At 40.6% G+C, this 27,360-nt stretch overlaps 1 protein-coding gene across 1 annotated transcript in view; it reads right to left on the minus strand.

Annotated features, from left to right (window-relative positions):
• Positions 1-27,360, minus strand: part of cacng2a (calcium channel, voltage-dependent, gamma subunit 2a) — a 68,296-nt gene that overhangs the window by 6,416 nt on the left and 34,520 nt on the right. The window contains exon 2 of the mRNA XM_008416444.3: positions 20,527-20,610. Coding sequence (XP_008414666.1) covers positions 20,527-20,610 — 84 coding nt within the window. The remainder of the gene's footprint in view (positions 1-20,526; positions 20,611-27,360) is intronic.

Here is a 27,360-nt window from a genome sequence, read left to right on the forward strand (position 1 = left end):
ACCAACTTCCATCAATTTCCATGTGAAAAGTGAAATAATCTACCAATGGAACTACTTTTTATTGATTCAAAACAAGTTCTCATTTCTTGCTAAGAGCTAGTTTAGTCTTATTTCATGTGCACTAAGATATTTGCAGTAGAAACTGGACCCAATTACTGTTAGGTTTTGTGTTTTTGCAGTGTAGTTTGTCGTTACATGCCCTCAGCTCCAATCTAAGCAGCCACCTCACAGCTCTCTGGAGAGCCTCCCTTCAGAAACACAAAACGCTGTGAAGGTCGTCTCCATCGTTAGCTGCTAGAACAGAGGTCACAGCTTTCATCTGGAAAAAAGTGACAGGGTTTTTACACGGCGTTTACGGCCGAGTCCCAGGACTGCAGCGATCTGAGCCACCCTCTGTCTCAGTAATGTCACCCTGGCAGAGATAATCGGCGTCCAGCAGGACTCCACTGAGCGCCGCGAATCTGGAACAGATGTACGACTAATGAGCGTCACAGTCACTCAGAGAAAACTGTGACGAGGTTTTCATGGCGATTCAGTCCTACTGTAAATGTGATCAAACGCAGATATTTTAGGGAATAACTAAATACACCCCGCTGCTTCCATTAGATTTAAGTGTGATCACCTTTAAAACAGCAAAGTAGGGATATAATTTATTGTCACATAGTGGGAAATTAAGAGCTGCCACCTGGAAGTTAAAGGAAAATGGAAGCACGAATATTCACTCAAATGTAAAAAAAAACCAAAAAAAAAAAAACCTTCCAAATAAGAATAAGTACTGAAGTGTTTAACCACCAGAGCTTGGAAATAAATTCGGAAGCGGTATCCTGTTCTAAGGAGAACATTACTTGCTAAAACAATAAAAGTTGATCATTTTAATGAGATGCAAAGATAACCATTACCATCTGCAATAAGTCTTTGAAGATTTTAAATTATGAGTTACAATAACATTTATTTTCCGCTTGGGATCGATAAAGTACTTTTGAATTTTAATTGAATTTGAAAACTCAACGAGAACATTCCTCCGTTTGGTGAGAGGCAAAACTCAAGCGAGACACACGACTTTGAAAAGCAGAAATGGGGCCTCCTGCACAGCCAACAAGAATGCAGCAAGTGGTTTCTGAATAAGTTGTTAATAACAAAACACTTGTCTTTTCCAGCACCCATTGAACACACTGTGGTAAAACCAGCTGACCAAACGTGCTGGAGCTCAGCTCCGGTTGCTAGGTAACGGAGCAGTGCCTGTGAAACGTTAATCTTGAGGTTTTTGAAACGGCTCATTTTCCAGACACCTAAAAACATTAACTTATTGCCAAAAACCAGCTGGGTGAGTTTTTTTTTTGGTGGTCTGTTTTTAGAAGCTGTTAAAATCCAAATTGAAGAACGAAAACTTTAAAGATTCCCTTTAAGATTCGTCACCAGTCAATTAGATAAAGCCCGAGGGTTGTGTTCAGAAAGTTTTTCAGGTTATTTTTAAACAGAATATAAAAGTATAATATAGGTTTGCGTAGCTGCATCTGAATAAACTACAATACTTATGGAAAAATGTCCAATGAGAAAAATTAGAGCAAAGCAGAAACCGTAGGCAACAAACATAAAATCCAGACATTCTGATTTCACAGCACGGTGGTGGAGGGGTGGTGATCTGGGCTTGTTCTGTAGCCTCAGGGAAGGAGCTTTCAAATCATTGATTAGTTTTGAGTCTGGCAGCCATGGTGATAACGCAGCCCAAACTGTGTTATCACCATGGCAACGGACCTAAACACAGTTTCACACCTACAAGCAAGATGCTGGAAAGAATAATCTGAAATAATGCAGAACTGTGCAGAGATGAAGCTATGAAACTGCTTCAAAACACAAAATGTTACAAAGTATTTGTAGTTTCTAGTGCAAATGTCTTAGTGAGCTTGAAATAAGACAAAAATAACTTAATAATAAGTCATTTGTCAGAAAGAGTTTGTTTGAATATTGATAAAAATGTTAGTTCCATTGCAGATTTGTTCACTTTTAACATGGAAAAATGTTAAAAGTGAAAATATTATTTCTTAACAATATTAAGAAATTATTAATTTAAAACAAGTTTCTATATTTTGCTATAAAGTTAGTTTTGTCTTTTTTTAAGTGTACTGAGATATTTGCACTGGAATTTAGACCAAAATTACATGGGAAGATGTTGTGGTTTTGCAGTGAAATCCCCATTTTTGATTAAATTTCCAATAAATAGGAAATACAGCCAAAATTTGAACCTAAAAACCAAAAACATCCCAGATAAAACAGAACTATTCAAGTAAGAAAGGCTCGTTTGGTACTAGATGTGCCAGCATGATGTAATATTTAATGAAGGCTAAGTGTGCAGAGTGTATCTGATTTCCTGTCAGCCTGCCAGTCTTTCTACCTGCTTCCCCCCAGGGATGCTGCCATGTTTAAGCATCCCTCCAGGCAGAATACAGCATCCTGACGGAGACAATCCTTAAAAACTAAACCGTGAAAATGTGTAACCTGGAGAACACGGCGAGAAAAGAGCGACTGTAAATAAAGCAGCTTGCCACACCGCCTGAGGAAACTGGCTCTGGCCGCGTCGAATGGCAAACGCAAGAACCGGGTCTGCAGGGACTTGAGCGTTTCCTTCAGAGGTGGAGCGGGGTCAGCCAAACCCAGGGCCACGTTGGTGCAGCGACCTGCAGCGCCGTCCCAGCGGAGGCCGGCCGGTCGCCTCGAAGGTCACTGCACTCCGTAGAGATCTGGATGTTCATGCAGGGGATCATGTGGATGGGAGAATCTGAAAGCCATGCAGATGCACTGGAGCCTTTTTTTATTTCTTGTTGGAAAGTTGAAGCTCCACTTTGCTTTTTAGCGAAGCAGCAGGAGATAATGAGAGAGATTTAATAGTTTAAAAAAAGATTTTTAAGAATTAGTAGCTGTTCACCATAAAATTGCACAAGTTGTAATTACGAAAACGAATTTGCTTAAAGTAAATGTAACATTTATACATATTTTTACATATTTGTTTAAATTGGTATGAGACAGATAATCGATGAAAAGTATTGATCTCCTCTGGCTTTTCTTAACTAGAACGAACCAATCAGAGTCAGGAGGCGGGTCCATGCTGCAGCTTCTTCCTATTAGCAGAACTTGTTGTAAATGCTAAGGCTAGTTAGCATTGCCAATGATGAGAGCGAATAAACGGTTTTCCTGTAATAATAAGTTGTTTTTCCACCATTAGAACATTTAGCAGCGAGTACATGAGTTTGATTGACAGCGCCGAGCTCCTCCTCCTGACTCTGATTGATTCCTTTTGTCGGTAGCGGTGCAATAGAAGCTCAGGCAGGAGGCACAGAAGATCAATCTTTTCAGATTATTTGTGACAGTTTTAACTTTTTTTATAAGCGTTGCATACGGCAGCTTTAACGGAAACACTGACATTTTGGAAAAAACGTGGTTTTTGCTTAAAATGTTTTTGTGCTAGTGTGAGGAGGTTTTTCAGCTACGTTGAAATTTGTTTATTTGGCAAAACTGCAGTAGAGACTCTTTTTTTGTATCACATTAGTCACATGATCAACAACTGGATGTTACTGCTGGTGAAAATGACGAAGAAGACAGGAAGTAGTTGGTGGATGATGGTGGATGTTTTTTAATGACTTATCGTGTTAAACTTATTTATGTGAATTTTAGTTTAGTTTCTTATTTAAAGGAGACAACACAACTTCAAAATTGTAATTTTTTAAAAATGGAGTTTTGTCAAAATTTTGCTCACATTTTTAAAGAAAATGCAGCTATTGCAGTACAAAAATCCTCTGCTTCATTTTGTAAGAAAATGTAAAAAATGATCGAAGAGCGCTCCAGAAGCAGGAAGTGGACTGCAGCGCAGGGCATTCTGGGTAAATACAAACAAAACAAACATGCTCGTCTCGTGGCTTTTTACCAAAGATAAAAGAGAAATCCTCCAGCTGCTAAAATCTGACTCCATGTTTGTTTACGTTTTGTGAAGAACGAAGTTGCAGTCAATGTCTTGTCAGACGTTTTTGTGTCGTTTCCTTCAGTAATTCTTGATGCAGCGCCCCCACAGGCGAGGAGGGGAACAACTTTTTCAATTTGTTTGGTTCGTTTGCAACATTTGTTAAATTTTTACACTAGATTGAGTCAATTTTGGTCCACCAGGTCTGAAAACACCCTAAAGACCAACTCTCCTTTTTCTCAATTTCTCTCCAAATTAGTTTTTTTTCCTTCAACTTTTGTGTCACCTTGAGATCTCACATCATTAAACATCCCACTGTCAACAATCAATAAATCCAGCTGGCCCTCTTCTCCTCTTTTGTCTTGGCAAATGAAGCTGATGGATGAAAGCGAGGCCCCATGCCCTCTCCCACGTAATGTGCTGTGAACGACCGCGTCGATACTTCCAGGAATGGAGGCAGCAGAGATGTTTGGAGATTTAAAAGGAGTTCGGGGCGGGACGGAGAATGGGGGGGGTCAAACTCTTAGGACAACTTAATATTTAATCAAGCTGCCCTCACAGGTAACTCTAAACCGCACGACTCCCCTCGTGGACGGGTGAGGAGGAGAGGAGGCAGAGATGAAATTTAATCTTTTACACCGTCCCGTACTGACTGAGTGCAAATTACATAAGAGATTGGGGTGAAAACAGGCAGTTTGAGGGACGTTTGCTGTGTGAAGTCGACAGAGAAAGAGAAAGATAGGTTAAAGGAAAACCTGAGGGGAGGAGTGAACTGCGCCGTTAAAATCCTCTTTATCAGATTGGATCTCAGAGGTCAAAAAGCAAATCATTATGGTTAAAAATGACACAAAGAATACAGGCAGAAAAATATATTAAAATATATATAAATGAGTGTCATTTAAAACACTTTACGAAAGCAACGTAAATTAGACATGGTTCTATCTCGCATCGTTCCCCAGCATTAAAGAGACAGAAGCCCAATTGTAAGGCATCAAATTTCCTTTAAGTTACGTTTGATGCATTTTTATAACAACTGAAGGCAACATAGCTACTTGATTGTAATATAAAATGGCGCCATGTCTCTGGAAAAGACACAATACTGTCCCTTTAAGGATAGGCATCTCTGGGTTATGGAGCTCCAAGACGTGCTAACAAACCAGAGTGAAAATCTGGCCTTAAAGTTGACCTATTGTACTTCCATAACAGGTTATGATGGGCCTATGGTCTATACAAAACTTATTAATTGCATTTTCTGAATAAAATCATTCTTAGGTAATGAAATTTTAGCTCATTTTAGGGCCTTGTGTCAAAGCAGAAGTGAAAAGCAGAAGTACAGCCTCCTGTACAACCAACAAGAATGCAGAAAGTGGTTTCTGGATGGGAAATCGACAACAAAACACTCTGTACAGCACACACAGCGGTAAAACAAGCTGACCAAACATGTTGGAGCTTAGCTTGGGTTGCTAAGTAACGGGCGGAACTCTGCCGGAGTTGCTAGGTAACAAAAATCTGGAGGATTTTGAAACAGCTCATTTTCTAGACACTATAAAAAAAGTTGAAACTCAAACGGAAGTGTGCAAACGTGCAAAATGTGAATTTTGGACAATAGGTCTCCATTAAGCCTATTTACAGTTACTGGGGTAACAATTCTACAAAAAAGAGCAAATCAAAATTCACCCACAGTGATGTAAAACATGCTTTGCCAATTACCAGAAACACTTGATGCCAGTTATTTTAACCAAGACTGAAATAATCAGGTGTTTTATGTAGAATCTGATTGGTTTGGATCACTTTTCCCCCTCAATAAGTGAAATCACTATTTAAAAACAGATTCCTGTATTTATTTATTCTAGCCTGAACTATGATTGTAATATTTTCAGATGTATCCCATTTTGCTCCAACCGAATATAGATTTTTGTTCCCCTTTTCGACTCCTCTAATGCTAAATCCAAACATGGTGGAGCACACCAAGCGCCACAGTACAGTAATGAGTCATATTGAGTAACAGCGCTGCCGTTCGGAGCGGTACAGTGGAGGCTGTTCCTGCCGGCACGCGTGCCAACACGCTCGCAGTCACAGGGTGCAGGAGTGGATACTGTGTGCCCTGTATTGATTGGCACGGCACCGACTCAGGCTGCTGTCCGAGCGCCACCAGTCCTCTGCTGCTGGCTGACAAACGGCTTAATGAGACTTAGCACCCATGCAGCGCTGCAGCTCGGTTTCGGAGCAACAGCGGACTCCTGCGCGCGCAGCCTTTGTTCAAACGGTGAAGAAATCCACACATCAGACCGAGTGGACTTGGCTTGGAGGGAGAGTTAGATTGGATGCAAAAATAATGATTAATGGAGCAAATTGGCATTAAAGGTCTATCCTAACCTGCTCAAGGCATAACATCTTTAATTCTTCTTTGCAGGGTTAACTTATGTTTATAAGTTTATAAATGTCTTCTGAAATGTTTACCTCATAAAAATCTTGTCACTTGTTTTATATTTTCTTGATCTTCATTAGAAAGATTTATATAAATTTATGTGTCCAGACGACCCGAATCAGTGAAACTCAGTCAAAATCTGCTGGTCTAAAAACATTAATAAATAAAAAATATCAAGAAATCTCAGACATTTTTTGGGGGAAAAAACAAGAAAATCTCTGACCTCAAAAAGTCAAAAAAGGGCAAGAAAATAACTCAGAAATTTTGACATTAATCTTACAAATTTTCTAGAATCCCCCTTCCCCCGATATTTCTGAGTTTCAAAGGTACGGAAGCGCATTGCTATCACGCAGGAAAAAAAAAATTCGAGCGCTATCACGTTATAACGTGATACGTATCTTGTTAAAATGTGATACATATCACGTTATAACGTGATACTATCTTGTTAAAACGTGATACGTATCTTGTTAAAACGTGATATGTATCTTGTTAAAACGTGATATGTATCTTGTTAAAACGTGATATTTATCTTGTTAAAACGTGATATTTATCTTGTTAAAACGTGATACGTATCTTGTTAAAACGTGATACGTATCTTGTTAAAACGTGATACGTATCTTGTTAAAACGTGATACGTATCTTGTTAAAACGTGATATGTATCTTGTTAAAACGTGATATTTATCTTGTTAAAACGTGATATTTATCTTGTTAAAACGTGATACGTATCTTGTTAAAACGTGATAATTCTATGTCCAGGAAGTGGCGGTATTATGCTAGGCTAGTACAGTGGCTGACATGAATTGGTCAGGTTTCCCTTCATGTTTGGTCTACACGGATATGGATGCTGTGGTTAAAACCATTAATAGCTACTCTGAGCAGGATCCTACACAGAACGGGGCTGCACAGAAGGAAACGTCAGTTTGGTTCTCTAGCTGTGGCGGCGTTCCTGACTGTCTGGATCGAAGCTGAAGTTGGCTTCCGTTTGTAGCTTCTGATTCGGGAAATGGCTAAAGAGCGATTAGAACGGAGGCTCAGATGTATTTGCTGAACATTTTCTGTAAAACATTTTTATTGAACAGTACAATAGGTGCATAACGGCAACGGCTGTTCGTAACCAAGCAACCAAAATAAACAGAAGGCTAGATAGTGGCAAAAGACAAAAATTAGATCCTGTTAAGCATACTTCAAAATAAAAGACTTCCTCTCTCTTCCCTTTTGTCAAAATAAATCATAAATAAAGCTTTGAATTTAATTATTTTTCACATCACCTTTTTGTAATTATGTACAATCAAGTTACATTCAGTAAATAATAATAAGCATTTAAATTATACTTAACATATGACTGTAATTAAGTAACTCCGTCCATTTTCTTTACACCCTTGTATGTTAGTGGGCTCGGGAGGGGTGTTGGTGCCTATCTCCAGCTGACATTCTGGGCGAGAGACGAGGTACACCCTGGACAGGTCGCCAGTCTGTCGCAGGGCAACAAAGAGATACACACACACACACACACACACACACACACACACACACCTAGGGACAATTTGGAGAGGCCATTTAACCTGACAGTCATGTTTTTGGACTGTGGGAGGAAACCGGAGTACCCGGAGAAAACCCACGCATGCACAGGGAGAACATGCAAACTCCATACAGAAAGACCCGTGCCAGGAATTGAACCCAGAACCTTCTTGCTGCAAGGCATCAGCTCTACCAACTACACCACTGTGCAGCCCTGTAAATAAGTAACTAATCATGGAATTAGATTTAACATGCAAGTGTTAAGAAATCACCTGATATGCTTTAAAAACAAACATACATCGACACTTCAAATCTGGAGTAGATTATTCTACGCCAATGGCAGAATATTTCAAACCTAGTTTGTGATTTGTGAAACCTTTATCTGAATTGTGAAACTTCAAACATGAGAGATTTAAAAATTTTTGTATCTGGAATGCATTATAAATGAACTATCACATTTACAATATTTGCTATTATTTTAGCTTTCTGTTTTCTTTCATTTTTTTGTCCTAGAGCACCTGCCTTTCTGTTTGGCTGTTGTGGCTTACAGGGATGCATTTTAACTTGAGAGGAAGTCTTTTATTTTGAAGAATGCTTAACAGGATCTAGTTTTGTCTTTTGCCACTATCTAGCCTTCTGTTGATTTCGGTTGCTTGGTTACGAACAGCCGTTGCCGTTGTTCAGCAAGTGTACTGTTAAAAAAAATAAATCTGAACAGAAAATGTTCAGCAAATACATCTGAGCCTCCGTTCTAATTGCTCTTTAGCCATTTCCCGAATCAGAAGCTACAATCGAAAGCCAACTCCAGCTTCGATCCAGACAGTCAGGAACGCCGTCACAGCTAGAGAACCGAATTGACGTTTCCTTCTGTGCAGCCCCGTTCTGTGTAGGATCCTGCTCAGAGTAGCTATTAATGGTTTTAACCACAGTGCAAAGCAGCATCCGTATCCGTGTAGACCAAACATGAAGGGAAACCTGACTAATTCATGTTAGCCACTGTAAAAGCCTAGCATAATATCGCCACTTCCTGGACATAAAAGTATCACGTTTTAACAAGATACGTATCACGTTTTAACAAGATACATATCACGTTTTAACAAGATATCACGTTTTAACAAGATAATATCACGTTTTAACAAGATACTATCACGTTTTAACAAGATACATATCACGTTTTAACAAGATACATATCACGTTTTAACAAGATAACTATCACGTTTTAACAAGATACATATCACGTTTTAACAAGATACTATCACGTTTTAACAAATGTATCACGTTTTAACAAGATATCACGTTTTAACAAGATAACTATCACGTTTTAACAAGATACATATCACGTTTTAACAAGATAACTATCACGTTTTAACAAGATATGTATCACGTTTTAACAAGATAGTATCACGTTATAACGTGATATGTATCACGTTTTAACAAGATACGTATCACGTTATAACGTGATAGCACTCGAATTTTTTTTTTCCTGCGTGATAGCAATGCGCTTCCGTACAAAGGTAAAAAATTGCAAGAAAAAAAACTTTGACACTAATTTTCCAAAACAAAAACAACAAACTTGGATTTTTCTGAGTTACAAAAATATTTGCAAGAAAAAAATTGAGATTTAAATAAAAATTTTCTAGAAAAATCTTGGATGTTTCTGAGTTTCAAATGTCAAAAATTTGCAAGAAAAAACATTTTTATATTTTTAGATGGATCTATAGATCTATCCCAGCTTGTTCAATGAAGCACAACAGATCATCTTTAGCTCTTCTTGGAAGTGTCATCTTGTCTATCATGTTGTTTTGGAATTTCACTAAATATCTCCTGGAATGTCAAATCTTGTCCCTTGTTTTAAATTTCCTGATCTTCATGAATTCCTGACGTCCTGAATCATTGAAACTCGGTGAAAATCTGCTGTGTGACGCTGGCAGAAAGCGCCGCCTCTCTCTACCTGCCGCCCCCCCACTGCTCCTGACAGGGTGGAGAGGAAATTAGCATTGGCTCCTAATCAGCCTCCCCCAGCCCTGAATGTGCTGATGTGCAGGACAGGGTCATGCTAATCAGGTGCCTGAGCTTGCAGGCGCATTGATTTAATACAACAAGCGCTTATTAATCCCCTCCATGCCTCCTCCTCTTCCTCAGCCCTTGTCCCCCCCCCCCCCCCCCCCCCCCCCCCCCCCCCCCCCCCCACGCTTCCCATCAACCCGACGTTAAATAAAACACGTCGGAAGTGTCAAACTCACACTGTGAAATAATAACGTTCGCTAACAATTTTTTTGTAGCTTTATAGAAATGTTTTGACAGTTTTCAGACTAAATTTAGCTTACTGTGTTCTAACTGCACACCTCAAAGCAGAAGTAGGTTCTGACTGGAGCTGATCACAAAATAATGGATGCAAATGTCGCTGGAGATATTTGTGAAGTAGCTGCACAGATGTTTCGACGGGACACTGAGGACACCTCCGGTCGTTTTCTCTTCCTGCGCTGCGATTCCTGAAAGTGCAACAATCTATTTATTCATTTTTCAGTCTATTACTCATCAGATTATATCAGCTTCAGAAGGCTTAGAGAAGATAGTTTTATCATTTGCTTGATGATCTGAAACAGTTAAAGGATTACATTGTGTAAAATTGGTTTATTTGTTGTAATTATATTCCTTCTTGTAAAACATACATCGATTTTTTCATGATTATTTGAGAAATCGTTGAATCTCTGGCAGCCATTCAGTGGCGACTCGCTCTTACTGCAAAAACACAAAGTCTTACCAAACCTTTCTGTCTAGTTTCCAGTGCAGATGTCTTAGTAACAGGGATGTCCGAAGTCGGTCCTGGAGGCCCGGCATCCTGCATGTTTTAGTTCTCCCTGGTTTAGCACATCTGCATCAAATGATGGCTCCTTATGAGACCTAGGCAGAACATTGAGAACTAAAACATGCAGGATGCCGGGCCTCCAGGACCCACTTTGGACACCTCTGTCTTTGTACACCTGAAACAAGACAAAACTAACTGATCTTTTCAGCAAGATATAGGATCTGGTTTTTAGTCAATAATCCCTTAATATTGATTTTAAAAATGTGCTGGTTCCACTGGCATATTATTTAACTTATAACGACATTTTCCCAGGTGTTGAAATAATCATCTGATGAAACTAGTACTTTTTAAAATCAATATTAGGGATTTATTTGCTTAAGCGCTTATATCTTGCTAAAAAGATACTTATCAGTTAGTTTTGTCCTATTTCAAGTATGCGAAGATATTTGCACTAGAAACTCGGTTTTCCCCAGCGTTTTATAAACCTGGCGGGCCACCAGGCTTTATTTACGCCCCGCCAGGCTAAACTTGGTTTATTTATTTTAGATTTTTCATTGTTTACCTTTTAAAGACTTGGTGTTTAGGCATTGTTAACAATATCTCCCAATAGCACATAATTACCTACTGAGATTTCCTGTCAATGTTGAACGTTTAAAAAAAAACACACTGGATGGCTGCTTTAGCATCCTTACCATCAGGCTCAGTGAGTTTTCTGTTGGAAACCCTGAAACTAAACCAAAAATACTGATACAATTTTATGTTTTTGCAGTGCATTGTGTCTTTCTAAATAAGCAAACAGATTAGATTTAAAGAGGAGCAGAAAAAGCAGAAACCAGGGATCTGCAGAGGCAACAACTTCTTTTCTTCTCATTTTTTGCATTTTGCCAGAGTTTTGCACATTCTGACCTCAGGGGAAAATTAATAGAAACAGACTGAGCTTAAAAATCACTTCTCTTGACATGACAACGACTTAAAACACTTTTACACTACAGCAATGTTCTCTATTTATATACGGATAACCAGATCAGAAGTCGGCTTCGGGTTAAATGTCTTAGAGTCCCATTAGACTTGGTGATGTTTGTTCAAATAAAATACAACCTTAAATCTTCCTAACACATATTCAGCGTTTAGGGGTGATTATGTTTGGTGAAATAAAAATGAAAAGAAAAGCAGAACGGCAGGCGATGTATCCTTACACCTGTTTCCGCTGCCGGTACCCACACATCGCTGCGCTGAAGGGATTGTGTGGGTTGTGGTGGTAGACTGGTGGCTGCATCAGAAACAAATGACGCTTTATTAACAACTTTCCTGAGGCGAAGGGACGGCACAGTTTCTGCAGAGTCCGTCTACCTGCTGCAAACCTGGAAGTCTCCTGGAGCCTGAGGCTGTTTTCACACCTGATAGTTCAGTAGAGTCAGTTCGATACGGGACCAAAGTTACAACCAGCTGCTGTGGTTCTTTCTCACACTGATCTGTGTCAAACAGTCCAAACTAGTTGAAAAACCAGTTCCCCTCCTCGCCTGGGGTGGCGCTGTACCAAGATACACAGAAGGAAATGGCATGAAAACCTCTGAAGAAGACACTTTCTTCTTTATGTAAACAAAATGTGAACAAAGATGGACTAGTGTCAGATTTTAGAAGTTGTAGGACTTCTCTTGATTGTCACGTTTCTTCTGGTGGTATTTACCCAGAATTCCCTGCATTGCAGTTCACTTCCTGCTTTTGGAGCGATCTCCGGCCGCTTGATGTTCACATACTTATTTGAAAGTTGAAGGACCAGAGAGTTTTGGTTCACCTGCTTTAATCAGACTCTAGTTCGGTTGAAGTGACCACTGCGATGATTTGAATGCATATGTGAAGGAGACCGCTCCAAAAGCAGGAAGTGGACTACAGCGCAGGGAATTCTGGGTAAATACGACCAAAACAAATGCACAAGTCTATTGCTGCTGGGACAAACGGCTTGTGAAAAGAGAAATCCTCCAACTGCTGAAACGCCACTCCATTTTTGTTTACACTTTGTGATGAAGGAAGTTGAGCTCGATGTGTTTTTGTCGTTTCATTTAGTGGTTCCTGGTGCAGCGCCCCCACAGGCCAGGAAGGGAACAGGTTTTTTAAAGTGTTCAGTTGGTTTGACACAATGCGGTGAGGAGGTGAACCACAAATCGAACTAAATCGAACTGAATCTCCTGGACTACCAGATGTGAAAACACCTTAAGAATAATAGATTCCATTAACTCTTTGCCTTCAAATAATCTGGACCCACAAATCAGAAGAAAGTTAAAGCCTAGATCAGGGGTCCCCAAACTTTTTCCTGTGAGGGCCACATAACGTTTCCCTTCTTTCCCGGAGTCAGTTTGTAACAGAAAAAGTGTTACACGTTTATCACCGGCGCTGCCGGAAATTGTTGCCGGAAATTGTTGACGGGGGGGGAACGGACGGACGGACGGACGCGTTTCTCGATTGATTTTTACCCAGAAAACACATGGGCAAAAACCGTTAGTGAAACGGTCACTGGGACTGACTAGTATATATTCCATTGAGGGAAAGTAACTTGCTGCGTTCATAACAGACACTGTGTTCATCTGCTCTACCGCTAGCAAACAACCATACTGATTAAATAACATAAAAGTCAAGCAGTTCCCTAAAAGCCCAACAGATGGCAGCAATGCGCCATGCAAAACAAAACACCCACAGTTTACAGGACCCACGTCCTGCTAACACTTCCTGGTGGTTGAAGAAAAATCCACATATAAACCGGAAAATACAATATATGAACAATTGGTATTGTTCAAATGAAAAGATAATACGCCCGTCTGTAACCCTGAAAGCCCATTTTAGTTACTTAATTTATACAGGATTTATTATTTGAGCTGTGCAATGTGTAGACTGGATGTTTTTCCTTCAACTTTGCTTTTGGCTGCAAATGTTTTTTCAAAAAGAGTCAGACCTGAATCTTGCTTGGAGGCATGGCAGGTACATAAATGTTCACCTGTAAAGTTACGTAGATGAATGAAGATTATAAGTTAGTAAAATTCAATTAGTTCTGATCTCTGCTTGTTAGGAGGATGAACTCCCTCACCTCTGTTTTACCACCTATCTATTCCCCTATAATGACACATAAAGTTTGAGGACTGGTGTTCACTCGGTCAATCAGGACAAAAATGATTGGCCATCAATTTACTGGTCCATAATTTCTATGCGGTGTGTTTTATGTGTTGGTCAACGGGTTCGTCATTCGCTGAACTATGATAACGCACCGTGTCATGGAGAACTGCAAAAAACACAAAATCCTCCTGGTGTTTCTGCTCTGGTTTCTACTGCAAATGTCAATTAATTTATTTAGGTAGCACATAAAAGCAACACATGTTGACCAAAGTGCTTTTATAAGGTTAAAACAAAATATAAATATGCTTCAATATGCTGTTTGAATTAATTACTAAAGAATAACAATTTGTATTACATAATTATTTACTTAAAACAAACTCCCAGTTAATTGTAAGTTAGTTTTGTCTATTTTTAGATGCACTAAAACATTTGCGAGGTTTGCACCAATCCAGCTTTTCACTTCCGATACTGGTACCGATGTCTGAGATCTGGTGTCGGCCGATACTGATCAAACACAGAAAATCAGCCCTGATTTAACTTAAAATGCATTTTTTTATAAACCCAGACATAAATCTACCGAATTAAAAATGTATTTTATAACTCTGCACCAGTGCAGCAGTTAAATACACCAGCAGCGTCACAAACTTGTAAAAACAACTTTAATTTGTTCAGTCAGAGAAATTAGGAGGATAAAATAAACTGAAACTGACAAAATGATGTAAAAATAAACCGCAACAAGCATTTCAGAAAGTAAAGTTAAGAAATCTTGATATAATGGATTAGCCATAAGAATTGTTTCAATATCGGGTTCAGATCTTATCGTTGCACCAGAAACTAGACCAAAACTACTTGGTAGTATTTTGTGTTTTTCCTGAGGAGCCGAACGGATAGTAAACTGTTCTGCTGAGGACGAGCGCATCCTGCTGTCATGTGACAGCCGGGCATGGCTGCTGTGGAAGCTGATATCACCCCCCGCCTCTGGCCTACATGCCCTCGCCCCAGACCCATCGATTTTATCGGGCGACACCAAAGCCAGCTCAGGCCAGCGTCCAGAACCCCGCGACGCCCCGAGGGCGACGAGGGCCTCGTCAATGTCAGAAAACACTCCCAGATCAGCTCATAACGGCGTGAAACGGAGAAGGAAGAGGCAGAAATGTTTGCCAGGCAGATTGAGATGTTCTGGATCAAATATTCTAAAAATGGAGTTGATGTTGTGGGATAGACGGCTGCAGGCAGCAGTGGGACTCGTTGCTTTGCCATAATTCAATACTGTTTAGACATCCACCCACTGAAAACAGGCTAGAGGTGACATGCAGGCACACAACCACACCTCAGGGTAATTACAAATCTCCAGTCAGGCCAACATACCACGAGCTTTTGAGGATTAGAAGGAAACTTTAATACCACAAAACATAATATACTATTAGTTAAATTTAGATTTTTTTCCATTGTTACATGTTCAATTCCCATTAATATTGTGTAGATGTGGTTTTATGTTTTCTACATGATTGTGGATTATAGGATTTTTTATCTGCGACAGACTGGCGACCTGTCCAGGGTGAACCCCGCCTCTCGCCCGAAACGTTGGCTGGAGATGGGCACCAGCAACCCTCCCGACCCCACTGAGGGAAAAAAGGGTGCAAGAAAATGGATGGATGGATGGATGGATTTTTTATATAAGCCCCTGGCCTTTTGCCTCTTCCTATACTGTTATAATTATTTTTTTCTTAAAGGTGACCTCTTATGCTTCACTACATTTTTTGCACAAAATCATTCTTAGATAATGAGATTTTAGCCTGCTCAGTTCAGGATGAGCTGTTTTAGGGATTCTGTCACTTTAAATCCACACCCCCACGCTTGTGTTGCTAGGTGACGGGCGGAACTCAGCTGGGGTTGCTAGGTAACGGGTGGTGCGTTCTGATTTGTGACATTACTTTCTGAAGGTATTTAAAATGGCTCATATTCCAGACACCAAAAATCATTAAAGTATTGACAAAAACTATCTGGGTTGTTTTTAAATGTTTGACCTGTTTTAGGACCAGTAGAAATCCAAACAGAAGTATAAAAACATGAACAATGTGAATTTTTCGTAATAGCTTTAAATATGTTTCATCTTTATTTTAATTGTGTACAATAAGCTAAGCTAACAAGAAAAACTTCACACAATAAAGGCTTTTAAAACTAATTTGAATAATGTATATGCATATGGTTTGAAGACATGTCTGAATGCCAAGCGGACCGGAGAGCGCGCCAAAAGCAGGAAGCAGGCTATAGCGCAGGGGATTCTGGGTAAATATGAACACAACAAATGCAAATTTAACGCTAGCGTGAGAAATAACTTGTAGAGAAATCCTACAACCGATAAAATCTGACGCCACTCCACTTTTGTTTACTTTTCATGAAGAAGGAAGTTGCGTTCATGTCGTCTTTGTGTCGTTTCCTTCGGTGGGTCTTGGTGCAGCGCCACCGCAGGTAAGAAGAGGAAACAGGTTGGTTTACTTTCACCCTGCAAGCTGAAATGTTGCAATTTTCCTCCCAAATGGAACCAAATCTACCAAACTATCAGGTGTGAAAACACCTTGAAACCACTTTGGTTTCAAGCTGTTTTCACACCTGATAGGTGTGAAAACAGTTTCATTTGTTTCCATGTTTTAACCATGTCAACATTTCTTTTCTGGTGGATTTCCATGAATTAATACAAATTTTCGTATTTATATGATTTTTGGCTCTTCTGCATTTCATCAAGCAGTTCTCTTTTTTCAAATCCTGATGAAGGAATAATGAAATCCAATTAAATTTGGGATTTAAGCTGATCGGTCCTGCTTGGCCTCACCTGGCCTCCGCGTCTCGTTGAAGTCATGTTTTGCGGTTATAGTATTAGCGTGTTGCATAACTGGGCGTTTTCTTGCCTCTTTCATCTCCTCTCAGCTGCTTAGCGCCCAGTAGAGCAGCGGATGATGGGAGCTCCAACACGGCATGATCTAAAAACCCACTGGCGCTTCAGCGTGCCTCAGCTGGCTTATATAACCCAGCGTGGATATGCAAACTGCCTGGCTGCTGGGGGGAGCGACGCACACACACCACACACACAGACGGCTCATCAACGTTTGAGTGTTTAGCAGAATAAAGTCAGGATTTGTGTGTTTTTTTTTCTGCTTGGCAACCGCATCATCAGAAACCCTCTCTCCTCCTCGCCACGCTTCGTGATGACATCAGCACGATTTTTGGGCCAGCCAGTTCCTCCGTGATGTCATTTCCGGCGGGTCTTCACCTGAAGTGACTTTTTGTTGTTGTTGCGTAACTCAGCCAATTTTTCAGCCAGTCTTTTTTTTTCTCTTTATGGAAACACCAGGTGGGCCAAACAATTTAAATATCGTGGGTTTGTGTTTGATAGTAATTTAACATTCAAATTTCCTGTTAAGAAAATAAAACCTCCTAAGTTTAATCTTGGAAGATGCTGTTTGCTTAACTAGGCCTGTAAAAATATTCATGAACGTTATGATTTTGTCTCATAAAACATAAAATACCAAGTATTCACTTGAAATGAGACAAAACTGACTTTTAAGAATTTTTTCTGCAAAATATAGGAGCTTGTTTTAAGTAAATAATTCCTTAATGTTGCAGTGAAAGTACCAGATTCTCCGGCAGATTATTTCACTAGTGAAAACACATTTTTCCCATGTTATAATGTGAAATTATCTGCCATCGCTGTCTTTAAGGACCACCAGATTTCATTTTCAGTGAAAAATAGCAGAAAGCACAAGACCGGATGAATCTTTTAAATCATTTTCTACTATCTTAAGGTGCATTCACAGCAGTCGCGTTTAGTTTGCTTTAATCCAAATCTAGATTATTTGTTTAGGAAGTCTGGTTCCTTTGGGAAGCTGTGTGTGTGAAATCAAATAAAAAAGCGAACTCTGGTCCACCTAAAAACTTCAGTTTCTGTTCAGTTGAAATGAACTCTGGTGCAGTTTAAATGCATATGTGAACGTCAAGTGGACCAGCGACCACTCCAAAAGCTGGAAGCAGATTATAGCACAAGGCATTCTGGGTAAATACAACCAAAGCAAACATGAGTGCAGCGCTAGCGGGAGAAATCCTATAACCACCAAAATCTGATGCTACTCCATTTTTGTTTACATTTTGTAAAGACTGTCTTCTCAGTGTCTTCTTCGGAGGTTTTTTGTAGTTTCCTGCAGTGGTTTTTGTTGCAGCGCCCCCATAGGTGAGGAAGTTTTTAAATTGGTTTGGTTGGTTTGACTCAGAGCAGTGAGAATGAGAATCACAGCAGCTGAAAATGTTACAAATGTTGCAATTTTGATCCCAAACTGAACTGAGTTTGTCAGACTATCAGGTGTAAAACCAACCCTAAAATTAAATTAAATTATGGCTCCTAGAAAATCTAATTCTTATTTTTATTCTGTCTTCGTTTACTGAACTGAACTTTTGTGCTTTATGGCTTTTTAGTCTTTAAATTTGTGACTTGATATTATTTTTATTTATAGTTATTCTCTTTAATCTGTCTGTATTTATATTTATATTGACCACAAATGGCTAACTCTGGCATATTGTCCCTTTTGAAATTCATAAAACTACAACAACAAATTTGCATCCGCCTCCTGTGACCCCATCGTGCACCGAGCAAAGAAAAAAAAATGGAGATCTTCAGAAGTGTAACGCTATGAATCACCACGACTGTAAGTGCAATAGCAGGAGTGTGAGGGTGAAGAGATGCAGAGAAAGACGGCGATCAAGAGGCCTGACCTATATAAGAACGAGGCTGAAATATTTATGGATGTGAGTGTCCTAATTGGCAAGCCACTGGGAGGAGCGCGGCAAAGAGGTTAACGTACACTCAAAGAACACGGCGGATCATCCCCGCCCTGATGGACGCCTCATTACGACTCCCACCTCCCGCCGCCGCGGCTCCGGCTCAGTTAGAACCATTACCAGAACCGTTGTCATAACCCGTCTCCATCGCACAGACGGACTGGAACAAGCGCTCAGAGCGCCGAGTGAAACGCAGCCTAATTGGCCGGGTTTATCTCCAGCGCTGGCACGCACGGCGCGGCGCTGCGAGAGGCCGCCATGGCTGTCGCCCGCAGTGGGAGATGATCAGAGCGACGCTTTCTGATCACTGAGAGAAAGACCTGAAGGGACTCCAACCGTCCCCATGTCTGCAGAGGGGGACTGAGGGCCGAGCTCATTCAAAATAACATAAAATGATGAGAATAAAGTCATAAAATTAAGAGAATAAAGTCTGTTCAACATGAAGACAAGAGCTGGGGACTGACTATTTACACTTCAGTAACTTTTTTGAAGTACTTCACTTTTAGAAGTATTTTTACTACGCTTTTTACTTGTACTTGAGTAATTTTATTATAAAGTATCTCTTCTCTTACTTGAGTAAAATTTCTGGATTTTCCACCCACTGAATGAAAATAACCATGTTTTAACCACACAGACCTGCAGTTTCTGTTAGTTTCATCAGTTTTTATTGACAGAAACATTTTATTTTGCCTGATTTTGTTATTGTTTGTTACTTATATAAATTATTGTCATTTTGGTCTTTAAAATATAAAAATTTCCTCTGAACTTCATGGTTTGGTCCATCTGATGATGTCATTTTAAATATTAAATGAATGCCACTCCGCAGGGTGGTTGGACTCTCCCTTAGAGAGAGAAGCTCGGTCATCCAGGAGGGACTCAGAGTAGAGCCGCTGCTCCTCCACGTCGAGAGGAGCCAGTTGAGGCTCGGGCATCTGGTCAGGATGCCTCCTGGACGCCTCCCTGGTGAGGTGTTCTGGGCACGTCCCACTGGGAGGAGGCCTCGGGGAAGACCCAGGACACGCTGGAGGGACTATGTCTCTCGGCTGGCCTGGGAACACCTTTGGGTTCCTGGAGGAGCTGGAAGAAGTGGCTGGGGAGAGGGAAGTCTGGGCCTCCCTTCTGAAGCTGCTGCCCCCGCGACCCGACCCCGGATAAGAGGAAGAAAATGGATGGATGGATATTAAATGAATGATAATTTGATTAGTTACTAAGTACGTGAGTAAATGTTTTACCAAATACTTTTTTACTCTAATTTCTGTAATTTATTGGATGGTTATGTTTTACTCTTACTTGCGTTCAGTCTTTGGTTACTCTGTCCTCCTCTGATTATGACTTTATTGTTAAAATAAATGCTCTGTCATTTAAGGCCTCATTTAAGATATTACAAGAATAAAGTTTTAATAATAAAAAAGCTGTGATATTACCAGAATATTGATGGGAGATTATTTCAGGGGAGATAATCTGCTAATGGGACTAGAACTTTTTCATCAATATTAAGGAATTACTGACTTTAAAGAAGCTTTGATAACTTACTGAAAGTGAGTTTTGTCTTTTCTCAAATGTAGTCAGATATTATGAGTATAAACTACATAAAAACACTTGGTAAGATGTTGTGTTTTGCAGTGTGTAGCTCTTCCTGAGCTGCTGTGATGTTTAGGATTTGTAATCAAATGACTCCGACAAGCATCTCTGTCTTGCTTGCACAAAGGGGACGGGAGCAGAAATCGATGTGTTGTGTTTACAGGGCGCACAGCTGACGGTAACACTGCACGTTATGTTACACACAGCCGAGCAGCAGGAACAGACGAGCCTCTTTTGGCTCGGCCCGGTCCGACCGGCACCGTCTGGAGCGGGACGCAGGCGGAGGAACGTCTGGTACTCACGTAAGAAGTACTCTGATGGATCCGCTTCGTAATCCGTTTCCTCGGGAAAGTGGTCTATCTGTTTACACATCCCTTTGAAGTTTCCTGCAGGGAAGAAACACAGAAAGTTGGAGAGAGTTGACCCACAGTTAGACAGAGAACGGGCAGAGGAAGGCTGGCTGTAAATAAAAAAAGATTTTCATTAGGGGGATAAATTCATTTTACAGATTATTTACATTTTTGGTTTTTAGAATATTTAATTTTGGGGAATATCTGGATGTTTATCATTGACAAACTTTCCATAGTTCAGAGTGATGTCAGCACTCCCGCGGCGGCCATCTTGTTTCACATGTTATGTTTATTCAGGTCAACTATACGACAAAATATAAGGGTCGGGATATTTTATAGTTTAATTACCAGAACAAAGTCATAATTTTATGAGAACTCCAACACCAAAAACTAAAACATTAAATGAGGATTGTTGAGCATCTTGTGAAGTGATACAGAAATATTACAGATAATACTAAATACTTTATAGGAATACTTCACCATTTAGCACATCTGCATAAAATTGTTATCAGTACCAGGATTTTTAAACTATCATGCAAACAACTGAGTCAATTTGGTCATAATGACATCCTGCATCCAAGCTTTTTTTCTTCTTCATTAAAACAACTTTTTCAATATATATCTTTTTCTGCTACAATAAAACAAAAATTATCAAGGAAGAAAAAGTTATGTGATTATTTTTATACATTAATGACATAAATGACATAGGCCTAAGAATATTCATTCATTTAGATTTTGATATAGAATGACACAGAATTACAATTTAAAGCCAGAATTCTGAGATTAAAATGAAAATTCTGAGAAAACAGAATTCTGACATTAAAGACAAAATTATAAGAAAAAGTCAAAATTCTGAGATTAGAATTAATTTTTTTTGTTTGTCTAGTTTTTGTTGGCCCTAATCTTCTTCCGTTGAAGTTTTTTGTAAAGCCAAACATCCCAGCCCTAATATTCAGCAGAAAAACACCCGAAGGAGGAATTAATTTGGATTTAATTTCCTGTTTGCCTCCATGTTGGTTTCGTTTAAACAGATTACCGTTGGTTCTGGCTGCTTCCTGCTGGCTTACAGGTGGGTTTAATCTGATCATTTAAGTGATATCAAGTAGCGTCCAGCCCGGATCGCGTCAAAGCAGCGAATATTAGAGGCTCCGTTTGAGGACCTGCAGCAGTTGGCGGCTTGTAAACAAGAGCGCAGCAGCTGCTGCGACCTGGAGCCGCTCCAGCTGCGGCGCCGCGGCAACAGCCCACGTTGTTCCCCGACACCTCCCTGTCCAGAGCCGCCCGCCCCGGTGTGTCCTCCCGCTCACCGACATGAGGCGGTTTGACACTGATGAGGTCACTCCAGGTGGCGCTGGCAGGGGGAGGCCTCCGTAAGGCGGCCATTACGGCGACCCGGTTCTTCAATGGCGGCGAGCAGCAGGCAGATGCCGGGGCATTTGATTGGAGCAGATTAGTGTTTCATAAACGTTTTCATCTCCTCTCCCACCGGTGTCCCGCTAATTAGGGGAGCAGGTGTTGGTTGCCATGGCGCCAGGTGTTGCAGGGCAGGTTTTGGCAGCGGGGTGTGATGGACACAGCGGGGTGAGCTTTTTACCTTGTGAACGAACAAGAGGTCGCTAAAAGTTGTACTAAAGCACAACTTTAACATATTTTTACTCAGCTACTGAGGAACTGATCAAAACATTAATCATTTATATTTAAACATTATGGGCTGCACAGTGGTGCAGTTGGTAGAGCTGTTGCCTTGCAGCAAGAAGGTTCTGGGTTCGATTCCCGGCCTGGGGTCTTTCTGCATGGAGTTTGCATGTTCTCCCTGTGCATGGTGGGTTTCCTCCCACAGTCCAAAAACATGACTGTCAGGTTAATTGGCCTCTCCAAATTGCCCCTAGGTATGAGTGTGTGTGTGCATGGTTGTGTGTCCTGTGTGTCTCTGTGTTGCCCTGCGACAGACTGGCAACCTGTCCAGGGTGTATCCCGCCTCTCGCCCGAAACGTTAGCTGGAGAGCCACCAGCAACCCTCCCGACCCCATTAAGGGACAAGGGTGCAAGAAAATGGATGGATGGATTTAAACATTACTGCCAACAGAACAAGATTTGGTTTTATCGGGACATTTTTGAAATTTTTCTCCTTCTATAACCCTGCTATTATAGCTAACTTTCTGCTAACATCTTTCCTCATGAAAACATAACAACAAATATAAATATTTAATATCAGTCGATATCGAAAATTGTCAATCAATAATTTTGTTTGGTTTAAATATCTGAAGTACTGCCATCCTGGAGGGCTGAGTTTAATGTTTTATCTACAGTTTTCACTGCACGCCCTTATGAAACCTGAAACTTCTGCTGGCAAGCTAACATGTCGTTGCTAGGTAACCAAAGAGTGAATGAGTTGCTAGGTAACCAAAGAGTGAACGAGTTGCTAGGTAACCAAAGAGCGAGGAAGAGTGTTGATTCCACCAACTTTTTTTCAGCTAGCAGTGAGAAATTGAACAGCTAAAGTTTTTCCTCTGCCTACATAATATTCAATATCCTATAATTTATATATTGATACTGATCACGTATCTGTTATTGATTTATTGTCCAGTCTTAAATCTACCTCACAAATTATCGCCAGATTTGTGACTGACCAATAAATTATGCAACCTTGTTTTTCTCCTACTTCCAAACAAGCGTGGGAACCACTGGACTAATATTCCCACTAATCCCACTTACTCCCAATCCATCGTTCTGTAACACTTATTTTTTTCCTGCTGACTCAGCGTTGGCACATAATAAAAAAAAAAACATCGATTTCGTTCCACAGGTTCTGTAGCAATTAGAACAAGCATGTGGGTTAAAAAAAAGAGGAGAATTTCACGGAGTATGGTAGGGAGAGATAATAGCAGGAAGAGCAGGTAACAGAAAGGCTTTGAAGGACAGGGAGCAGGAAGACGGGGAGGAGGTGGAATACATCAGTTTTAAGTGGTACAGTAACTGCTGAGCCGTGAAAAAGCCCTCCAGAGTTTAACAGAGCTGCACACTTTTTGAACTCGATGCTCCGATCAAAGTTCCTTCAGACTGGAGATTAGAGTCGGGTTCTCTGTAATCAGCTGGAAGGTGAACGCTGAATCTTACTGAAAATAAAAGGCACATAATCCACTAAAGCTTTGTTCACACACCGCTGAAGGTGTCAACCCGCCGCCTACCTGAAATAACAATACGTCCGTCTGAAGCGGGGTTGCCAGATCTGAATAAAACCCACCAACTCCAAAAGAAATCAACCCAAATCTCAGAATGAAACTCCTCCAGGAACTCTGTAGCTGACCGCCATCTTGGTAGGTATCCGAAACTGTCCGTCATGACAGTTGCTATGACAACAATAAGCAAGCCAACAAGTTTAGAGCTAGCTCCCGCCTCGTTCTCATCTAATTCATAAACAATATAAGAACATTATAACTCCATTATAATTCTTGAGTCCTCTTACTTCCTTTGTGTTGGTTGCTTTGTGCTCTGCTTCCCTACCAAGATGGCGGTTCAGTGGCGTGGATCACGGTTCAAACTTATGAGAACTATGAATAAGATAACACATTTTCTGCCACTTAATGACAACTATTTCCAAATCATTTCCCTCTGAACTCTTTCTAAAAACTCATCAAATGTTGTAAACAGCAGCTCAAATTTAAAGAACTCGTCCAAAGTTGTTTTTTTCAGCCCGATGTGTTTAAAAATTTCTGCTTCCACTGAGCGTTTCAGGAAGATGACTTGTGTTTACATACGGCTGCGTTACTCCGTCCCAGTGGAGCTGTCTGGGCTAACTAGCAGCAGCAGAGGCGCCATGTGTGTCCTAATAACGTTATAAAGTGGGTGCAGGAATTGGTTTGCAGCTGGCCGACCCGTCAGCTGCTGTTGGGAGGGGAGGGACTTCAATTAACGCGTTGAGAAGATTTATATGACAGGCACCGCTGTAAATGTACTGCGTCTTGTAATGCATGTCAACACAGCAGGTTGCTAACATAAAACCAACATCATGAATGTCAGCGCAGGGAGGCAACAACCTTAATAAGTATTTTAAAATCGTTTCTAGTGTAAATATCTTACAGAAATCAGAACCAGAATGCTTTTATTGTTATTGTGCAGAAGCACAGCAACATTTCGTTTCAGTAGAGCCAATCCAAGAAGACGTGGTTCGTAGGATGCTCACTTACAAGTAACTTTTCATCAGATATAGGAGATTATTTGGTAACATTTTGTTTGATGGGATAAGGATGACATGACCTGTCATAAACATGAAGGAGTGTTTGTAACTGTTGTCGTGTCATTCGGTAAATAACGACACTTTTAATGCCAAGTCTCATTAAAAGTGTCATTATTTACCAAATTACTCTTCATAAACATTCATAGAAAACTCCTTCATGTTCACACCAGGTGTTATGTTTATGACAGGTCATCACAGTCTTATAAAGTCAAATAAAGTGTTACAGATTGTTTTAAGTCAATAATTCCTTAATATTTATGAAAAAGTCTTAGTCCAATGGTGGATTATCTCACTTATGGGAAAAATGTCTTGCTGTAAATGAAATAATCTGCTAATCAATACTAAGGAATTATTGACTCAAAACAAGCTGCTATATCTTGATGAAAAGTTACTTGTAAGTTTGTTTCGTCTTATTTCAGGTGAACTCATAAGTCAGAAACCAGCATTTTCTTATATGACTTTTTAACCTGACGAATGATTTGTGTCACAAATGGCTTTCTATACTGCGAGGCTTGTGAATGTTCATCTCCATGTCCTTTTTTTTCCAAGCAGATGATTATAAATGAGTTTGCAGGCGGATCTTCTTGGTGCTGCTCCCACAGACCGAAGCGCCTCCATGTCGCTATAAGGAGCTACATGCTAGCCCCCAGCCTCCCCTCCTGTCTTCCGCAGCCATAAAGCACTTCACTGCCACCAGCCTGCAGAGACTGAGGGCCACTCAAGAGTGGAGTGCAGCAAAGAGAGCGGAGGCTTGTTGTGGCAAGGAGACAGAGGGCGTGTGTGTTGAAGATTTATAGTCGCACAACACAGCAAGGCTCTGGACCGAGTCCTGAGGGAGCGGGGTTTATCCGGTCAGCTCGTTTTCAGGCACAAACACAAACTGTGCGGATCGACTGTTCATGGCGCCGTGACGTAGCCGTGACGCTCTTTATTCATGCTGCTGGGAGAAAGGCAGCTTTCCCCAGGCTGCGTTCAGGTGGAGGTGCAGAGTTCTGGTCCAGCTCCAGCTCGGATGAACACGACCGGCACTGCAGACGCGGATCCTGGCTTCCAGTTGTTAAACAGCAGCAAGACCCTCAATGCCTCTCCTGCAGGTCTACTGGGGAAAAGAAGGATTGTCTGGAATGTTGCTCTTAAGTTTCTGTCACTTTTAAGGCAGAAACGTATATTAGGGCTGCACCGATTTCCTTTATTTTGGGAGATATAAAACGGATCTTATCTACTGATTTCCTCTTCTGCCACAAAAGTCTGTAAATCAACCACTGTCACCTACTTATTGCAACTTTCTTGCAATATTTAGCGACATTTCAGACAAACAAAATCTGCTGTGTTGTACTGAACTGCCTACCAAGATGGCAGTGCAGATCACTTTGTCCACAACCGGTGGCAAAAAGTTACGTTTGATGTCATTGCAAACATTTCTATATTCATCCATCCATCCATTTTCTTTCACCCTTGTCCCTCAGTGGGGTTGGGAGGGGTGCTGGTGCCTCTCTGGCTGGTGTGCCGGGCGAGAGGCGGGGTCACCCTGGACAGGTCGCCAGTCTGTCACGGCAACACAGAGACACACAGGACACACAACCATGCACACCTAGGGACAATTTAGACAGTCATGTTTTTGGACTGTGGGAGGAAACCGGAGTACCCGGAGAAAGCCCACCATGCACAGGGAGAACATGCAAACTCCATGCAGAAAGACCTGGGCTGGGAATTGAACCCAGAACCTTCTTGCTGCAAGGCAACAGCTCTACCAACTGCTCCACTGTGCAGCCCCACTTTGTTATTGGGTTTTATCAATACATTCGGAATCTTCCTTTAAGGTCTTCATTTTGCCCAAAATGAAAATGGGTTTGACGCCTTAAAGTGTCTTCTTTAAAATAAAAATAAAAATCATAATTAATCTGAAATGAATTAAGCAGCATTTCATTTGAACTCAGCTCTGAAGTTACAATTAGGAATGGGAAAGTGAAGAGATTCTCATTAACCAACATAAATGCTTCACATAATCAGAAGATAACCTGAGTAAGACCAAAAAAAGACGTTTTCAAATGATGATTTAATTCAAAGTGATCAAAATCAAGCCGGCCCTCCGGGAAAAGTAATTGACCTTCTTGTCAAATCATGAATGAACTGATTGAACTACAGTTGTTAGAAAGCTGAGCTCAATTTCCCAGGCATGATTATCACCTGACCTGGAGATGTAATAACGAATGACAGCTGAAAGCTCTCAAAATGCAAATCATTTTCTGAAAAAATGTAAAAAAAACAGCAGAGAAGAAAGTGGCTGACCTGACATCTCTCAGTCTGAAAAGGCTTATGAAGACGTTTCCAAGACCAAGCAGAGAAAACATGCAGCACGAGAGATTATTACGTCAAAATCACCCAACCAGGAAATCAAAAACCAACCCAGAAAAACCCAGAAAGTTCTGTGAGATTTAACAGCAGGAAACAGAAACTGGGCAAAGATGAGAGAACGAAAAGCTAAAACCTCCAAAATATTCTGTTCACTGACAAAACAAAACTGGATCATTTTTGGAAAGTGTGTGTGA

This window comes from Poecilia reticulata, chromosome 8, assembly GCF_904066995.2.
Source record: "Poecilia reticulata chromosome 8, P_reticulata-male-v2, whole genome shotgun sequence".
Taxonomy (NCBI): domain Eukaryota; kingdom Metazoa; phylum Chordata; class Actinopteri; order Cyprinodontiformes; family Poeciliidae; genus Poecilia; species Poecilia reticulata.